The following is a 7,992-nucleotide window of genomic DNA, read 5'->3' on the forward strand; positions in this document are numbered from 1 at the left end:
TCCGGATTGCATAGGGGCCTGCTTGGGGATTAAATGGTATGAAATTGTATTAGATGGGATTAACACCATTACTGCACAATAATTGCATGTATGGAAATACCAAAATATTTTAGCCATCCAATCCCATTTTTAGAATTAAATTCTTGCCATGGGAAAAACAATAGATTAACTAAGAATGCCTTGTGTAAAGGGCATATGTGGATGGGCAGCATAGATAAAACACATATCCACATGGAGCCCACATGCATAGTGGATTTTAAAATCCTACATGAGACTGAAAATAATTCCCACTTAATCCTAACCCTTCCCGTCCTCCCCAAATGCCATATGGAAGTTGTACAAGACCAAACGCAATACCATCCCACCTAATCCCCATGCACCAAACATGACCTAGTGACCTAACAAGGCAGGATTTTATTGGGCCACATGCAACCGTCAGAAATAGGGGCCACACATAGCATGTTTGAAAGTTGTTAGGCCACATACACCATCTGGGACATGCACACGGCCCAATTAAATCCTGCCACATTCAGTAACCACTGGTGGCAGGGTCACCACCCAACCTGCATCCAAATCCATGCATATGGCAATCCGGATTCATTGTGGGGCCACAGGCAGAGTAAGACCATGAACGTGGAATTTTTGTAATTTTAATAGTTGTTGAGATGATTTCTTCTGTTTTGGTAGGAGTCCTCTAGGTTGCATCCAAAAGCAAAACACGAGCCCCCCACAGTGCCAATGTGATATAAGTGAACCATATGCACTCATCAAATAAGCGCCACTAAGCATGCAGCACAATCTAAAAATCATGCCCGTGGGCCACAATTGTAGAAGATGGGTGGATAAAAAGGATCACCAGCGTCCACATGTCAGCCCATCTGAACAAGTGACCCACCTGATATTTCACATTGGGCGCATTGGCATTTGCATTTGGTATGTGAAAATCGAATGCATGTGATGCATGAATCTAGGTAGAATCTTCATTTGATAGGAAAATTTTAAACTTCCTGCTGGTGCAACAAATCCTACAATCCATTGGATGGCAAAATTGGTATTCTGGTCTCTGGATAGAAATTACTAAACACTGCAAAAATAAATGATAGAATAGAAACAAAATGATGAAAGAAAGTATCAATCTTCTTCCTCAGCCTCATTCTCGGCAATGTTGAAGTAACGGAGCTCGTAGACATTGCGGTCTTTGTTGGAGGCAATGACCCGCAGCCAATCCCTCACATTGTGCTTCTTCAAGTATTTCTTGGTTAGGTACTTCAAATACCTGGACCACGAATTGGAAAACCTTTGCATGTCACGTGAGAGAAAACAAAGAAACAAAGGGGAAAAAGAGCCCTATCAAGTGTTGAGCACAAATTTTGAAAGGTGAAATTTGGTGCAAACAAACCATCCCTTGAAAAATCTATATTAACTAATCATCATCTAAGCCTTATCCCAACGAATTGGGGTTAGCTACATGAATACTTTTCCCTATTAGCATTCATGCTGAAAGTTATGGCACAAGTTTGACGCCAGCTGCCAACCTGATGCAACTCTCCTATATCTGGGCTGGGGCTGGTGAGAGCATAAAACTCCCACAGGCACAGTGTAATAGACTATTACATAGGTTGATAACAATCAAGCCCAATCTAATAGTCTATCACTAGGGTTGATTACAATCAACAAGTTAAATATCCCTCCTTCCCTCCCATTCAACTTATGTAATAGATTATTAGATAGCGCTTGATTGAAATCAACTAATGTAATAGGTAAATTGCGCATGTGGGAATATTGTGCTCTCATTGCCGGTCCCCATCCCAGATAAAGGAGGATTGTGTTAGGTCGGGAGGCCGGCGTCAAACTTATGCCATAACTTTCATCATGAATCCGATAGAATGGGATTCATGTAGCCGACCCCAATTAATTTGGATAAGGCTTAGATGATGATGATGATGAATTTTTGGCCCCATTCACAATTATAGTGCAAAACCCGGTTATTGAGTCAATGGGATCTCTACAAGCGACACCCGAATCGTAAAAAATGGACAAGAGTACACCCACATGAACAACAGAGAGGAGGGAGAAGTAATTTTATTGACATCAAACTTCTTCTCCTATAAAACATAAGAAACTCGTACTTCGAAAATTTTGGAATTACTACACCCCGTATGAATCTTTAATGAACCCCTAAAATTTTGGAATTACTACCCCTTGTAACTATTAGATTGATGTGATTCAACTCAATCTAATCTACCTAAGATGGCAGATGGCAATAGGCCTAATAATGATACAAGCAAATCTAGAAAATAATCCTCAAAATCTTCAATCGTATCTTTAAAACCCCATATCATTCATCACATCCTCCCATATCTCTCATAAATAATAAATTGTAGCCCTTAATATTTAGGCCCCTAATCTATAAATAATCAGTACAAAATCAGACATGCTAGCCCTATGGCGGGCTTAGGCGTGCCATGGGCCTGCATCAAATTAACATATGATTCAATATGATAATAACACAATTTGCAATTTCAAGTGTACAATTTGAATGTACAGATACAGTTCTTATTATGATTTGTATAACATTGGTAACATTGGTTGTATCTGTCCTTAACGTCTATGTTGAACACACATCAAAAGGTTAATATTGTTCTAGGGAATAGTTTTATCCACGATGGAACAGAATTGTGGAGACAATTGATGGAGAAATACAGGGAGAGGAAGGATCTCCACATGGTCTTTATTGATTTAGAGAAAGCATATAATAGCGTCCCTAGAGAGGGTGCTGGAAAAGAAAGGAATTTCAAGAGGATAAATTGATATGATTGAGAATATCTATGAGGGAGCAGTAACACTAATTATTGTATCTTGGACAAAGGTTTGGCATTGAATCTGTACCTTTTCACATTAGTTATGGATGAGTTAATGAGGCATTTGCAGGAAGAGATCCCAAGGTGTATGTTGCAGCTGACATAGTTTTGGTTGACAAGATGAGGGAGGGCTTAAACACAAAGCAAGATTTATGAAAGGATGCTTTAAAATCTAAAAGGTTTTAAAATTAGTCGGACTAAAACAGAGTATATGGAATGTAATTTTAGCAACAATGGGAGTGAAAACAAGAAATTAGTTAAGATTGATGACCAAGAAGTTACCAAAATGATCACTTTCTGATAACTCGAGTCGATGATCCATGAGAGTGGAGATTGAGAAGGATGTTGCCCATCGAATTCAAGCTGGGTGGAAGAAATGGAAATGTGCCTCTGGAGTTTTATATGATCGTCGTGTAACACTCAAACTGAAATGGATATTTTATACTATAGCTATAAGACCGACCATCATGGTGTGCCATAACTGCCATTAAGGGGCTGCAAAGGTTGTTATGTAAAGGTAATGGTGGCAACCATTACGCGTTACAAGGTCGTAGAGGACGTAATAGCCATTACGAAAAAAATGACCTGTAAAGGCTATTATAGCCTCCATAATGCACTCTGTAAAGGCCGTAGTGGTCTGTTATGAGGCTGATTCAGGTTTTTTAAAAAAAAAATTCAATTTTAAGAGAGAGAGAGAGAGAGTGTAACAGCTGTTACGGGGCCCATAACAACTGTTACAGCCCGTATCGTAAAGGTAACGCTGGTGGCCGTTACGGACAGCGTTATTGTTATGGAATACTTTGCTAACCATGCCTTATGGGACAGAATGCTGGGCAGCTACTGTACAACATGTTCATAGGACGAGTGCAACTTAAATGAAGATGTTGAGATAGGTGAGTGGCAAGTCAACGAAGGATAGAATAAAAAATGAATGCATACAAGGGAACCTAGGAGTAGCACCAATAGGTAATAAGAAGGGAGAAAGTACACTTAGATGGCTTGATCATATGCAACAAAGAAGAACAACGTTGGTTAGGAGAGGGTACACAAGTTGAGGCTCCAAAAGGGCTAGGAGAAGGCCCAAAAGAACGTGGATGGAAGCAATGCGAAAAGACTCGATGACCTTTGGTCTGATTGAACGCCTGGCCCTTAATAGAGTGGACTGGTGGAACAGGATTCATGTAACCAACCCCAATTAACTAGGATAAGGCGTAGATGATAATGATGATGATTTGATGCACGATGGAACACAACATAATAATGGTCTGGATCACCAAGCTGTGAGCCCAACTTGTCAAAATTGAAAATGAGTATACTGGTCCGTATCACCTGTATCAGTACAGCTGATAAATATGATTCGATCTGCGATGGAACACAACATAACAATGGTTTGGATCACAGAGCTGTGAGCCCCACTCGTCAAATTTGAAAATGAGTGTCTTGGTCCGTATCAGCCGTATCAATAAGGCCGATACATATTGGTTTCAATGTTGACCTAGAGAGGGCACCAAAAATCAAAAGTTTCCTACCAGCCAAGTGGCTCCTGGTATCAATTGACTGGTGGATTAAGATAAAGTAATATCATTTTATGTAAATTGACATCATGTTAGAAGACAGTTCTTATTGAAGCATATAATTAGAAACATCCTAATATAAGAATAATAACTACTCCTTCCAAACCAGTTCAACAAATAGATTTCTTCTTTTTCCTTCCAATTTAAATAGCAAGAAACTATTAGAGAAATGATCGGGCATGATTGTTGTATTACTTATCAGGCACTTTATAACGGTGCATGTACCATGCAAGGCATCCAGATCCGTCATCTAACGGTCATACCCAAAAAATCATAATGTTCTATTGATCCTAATAACACCACCCTAAAAACTGTAACAGCTGGCTACTGGGCAGACCACAGATAAACAGAAGCAATGGGCTATTAAAAAGAGAAATTGCAATTATCCACACTCAATGCGCATGTGCTGATCACATAATGAACATGTTGAAGGCTTGAGAGAGGCATGGCTTCAGTAAAGGAGAGGCATGGGATGAATAATGGTGTGTAAATTAATTGCAGGCTTGACTTTAGGGTTGTGAAAGGGATCGATTACTATTCCTGATATTTCATACCAATTGGGCCCCAGGTCACATGTGGATACATGACTGATGCATGTCACGCATCGATTCTGATGGGGCGCACAACTTTCAATCCATCTGTTGCAACGGGGCATGCCGTGCAGCGTTGGAATCGTGGTGTCCACGTGGTCTCTAGGGTATCAATCTCAGGTTGTTGCGGTATTAAAAATTGGGTCGCAATCAGAGCTCACCAATCTGGAACATCCAGGGCGTGACGGAACCAAAAACTAGGTTTACAGATAGTCTCTCGGCCTGTCCCACCCGAGGACGTGATTATTCCCAAACCAACTTAACCTGACCTGAATTTGCTCCTCCTGAACCATGTTTCACATCAAGACTAGAGGACTATTGAGCTTTCTCAGTCTTGCATTCATGGTCTAAATTGTTGAGACCTTTACCACAATCTCTTTCTTCTTTTCGTTGATATATTTACTTCCCCATTTAGGGTTTGCATTACAGATCAAAGAGGCGAATTTTGGCAAACTGTCATCATGGCATACGTGCAAGATCCAGGCCAGTCAATGGGTGGAGCAGGCCATGGATATTGCATGCCACACAAACCAGGTAGGCTACCCAAGATAGACGAAAATGGACGACCGGGAATAACCAGAAGACCAACAACCGACATTTGAAGAAAACATCTGACCCGGCCGATGCGCAGAACCGCCTAGATTCTAGGACACGAAATGTCCGCATGGAATCCAACCTGGTACACGGTCCGGATCTACCACATATGTCCCAACTCAGCATACGTGTCGTGTTAGCATACCACACTCTCCGCTCATTTCAAACCCAAATCCCCCAACGATAAACCGGTTCCCATCATAGACCTTACGTTATCAGAGCTTCGCTAATTCTACAACAATCTGTTCGATGAAATGCCTAAAAAAGAAATGGAAACAGATATGAGTGCTTCTTCGTTTTCGTACCTTTTGGACAATGGATTGTCAGAGGTGACAGTGATCTTGTTCTTGTCGCGGGAGATGGAGATGGAGTCTCCGAGAGCACCGGCCTTCCCACCGACCTTGATCCGCTCTTGCAGGAATTTCTCCAAAGAGGCGATGTCCATGATCTTGTCCTCCACCGGCTTCGCGCAGTCTATCACGAAGATTGCCCCTTTCTTCTTCCCTCCCTTCGGAGCAATTCCTCCTCGGCTCATCTTCTCTCTCTCTCTCTCTCCAAAACCCTAACCCTAACCCTTAATCAGAGAAAAAACAATGTTTGGTATTTATACAGGAGCCTGGTTTTTCTACAATAGTTTTTTGTGGGCCCTACATGAAATGGATCTCAAATCCAATCCGTCCATAAGGTGCGGCCCTTGAAGTTGATTCTTCTTTTAAAATTGAGGCCGATCCAGATCATAGGTGGATCACACCACAGGGAAGAGTTTGGATTGGGACGCCCGCACCGTTTAAAACTTCCCGGGCGTGTGGGGTCCACCGTGCTTTTTATATGCTATCAGATTCATTTAAAAGATGCGCCCCACCAGGAGGAATGGAATAAATTTAGAGCTGGGCATCGAGTCGAGTCGGACCGAGTTAGGGCTGACCCGACTCGACTCGGTTTTAAAATAGACCTGACCTGAACTCGACTCAACCAGTTTTGAAATAAACCTGTCCCAGGCTCCGTCCGAGTCCGAGTCTAGCCTCAAGTCATCTGGAGTGAGTTCGACTGTTCACAGGTACCGAGTCAGGTCGAGTCAACAGCGAGTCAGTTTGGGTGGAGCGGGTATTCATGGGATGAAATCACAACTCAGAACCTAGGTGTACCAGCTGAAATTGCAACCTCAGGATTAGCTACACAGTATCTCATGCTTGAAACATTAAATTTGAGTTTTTTTTTAAAAATATATGTATGAGATGGGTTTTGAATCGAGTTGAGTCAGTACCAAGTTAGATTTCAAGTCGAGTTGAGTCAAGTTACTGGGTGACCCAAACTCGACTCAATTCGAGTTTGGATTGGACAAAGTCTACTCAGTTTGAATCAACTTAGCCACTCAGTTCGGGTCAAATTGAGTTTGATCGAGTTGGAAGAGTCGAGTCGTGCCATGCCCAACTCTAAATGAAAACCCCAAAATTTAGGCCATCCATATAATTTGATAGGTTTCTTTACATGGTGTGGCCCACTAGTGTTTTGGACAGGTGTTACCCTACTACTTGAACCTTGGATATGTCTCATTTTGGGGCCTGTAACCTAAAATGGGATAGTAAAATGCATTGACAGTGTGGATAAAATCCATACATCATAGCGGCCCTTGGAGCCCTAGCAAGTCCTGAGCTTGGGATGGGTGAGGGAAGTACCCAATCTGTGCCCGAATAAGTAATGTTAAGTAAGGTTGTCAATGAGTTGGGCTGACCCGCTAGCTCGCTTTGAGCAGGCTTGGACTGGAGTATCAGGCCTATGGGTTGGGTTTGGGCTTAAAACTCCAACTCATTGTTTTAGCGAATTGGGCTTGAACTTAGTACCCCAAAGCTCATTAGCCCAACTGCCAGCACTTTTACATTCAAATTTTTTTAAAATTTAAAATATTTCTTTTAAAATTTTATCACCCCAAAATTTTCTTCTCTCAAATTTCTCGTCTTAAGTTATTTTAAAACTCTCTCTCTCTCTCTCTATTCAACAGCATCAACTCTCAAGTCAAAACATCTTGTGTTGCCGCCGCTATCTCTCTCTCTTCCATTTGTCATATCAATCGAGCTATATCTAATATCTTTCTTCCAGTCGTCCTAGGGTGCGAGGAAGCTCCTATCCTTAGTCCAAGATCAACTTCTCCTCTTGCAGTATCACGGAACCCATGGGTCTTCTCTAATGGCTATCCTCATGCAAATAACTCCTAGGTTAGCAGATAATCATATTGTTGTTATTTCCATTCAGTCTTCTTTTCTTTCTTTTTTTCCCTTTCTTTTTAGATTTTTTTTTTTTTTGGATGAAGACGGAGAAGAAGAGGAGGAAGAAGTAAAGGTCACCTCGAGCTTGGGCTCAGGCCAATCCTTGTAA

At 41.5% G+C, this 7,992-nt stretch overlaps 1 protein-coding gene across 1 annotated transcript; it reads right to left on the bottom strand.

Annotated features, from left to right (window-relative positions):
* Positions 1–968: 968 nt before the first annotated feature.
* On the bottom strand, positions 969–6,199 carry LOC131222745 (large ribosomal subunit protein eL22y-like). Its single transcript, XM_058217922.1, has 2 exons — positions 5,925–6,199; positions 969–1,276 (listed from the first exon to the last, which is right to left on the bottom strand). Exons 1-2 carry the CDS (start codon positions 6,152–6,154, stop codon positions 1,132–1,134), a joined length of 375 nt encoding a protein of 124 aa, XP_058073905.1. The 5' UTR covers positions 6,155–6,199; the 3' UTR covers positions 969–1,131.
* Positions 6,200–7,992: the final 1,793 nt, after the last annotated feature.

The sequence above is a fragment of the Magnolia sinica genome, chromosome 13, assembly GCF_029962835.1.
Source record: "Magnolia sinica isolate HGM2019 chromosome 13, MsV1, whole genome shotgun sequence".
NCBI classification, from domain to species: domain Eukaryota; kingdom Viridiplantae; phylum Streptophyta; class Magnoliopsida; order Magnoliales; family Magnoliaceae; genus Magnolia; species Magnolia sinica.

Coding starts and splice junctions, on each gene's coding strand:
- LOC131222745 (XM_058217922.1), bottom strand. CDS start 6,154: ATGAGCCGAGGAGGAATTGCTCCGAAGGGAGGGAAGAAGAAAGGGGCA. Junction 1,277..5,924: donor GACAATCCATTGTCCAAAAG/GTACGAAAACGA, acceptor TTCGTGGTCCAG/GTATTTGAAGTACCTAACCA.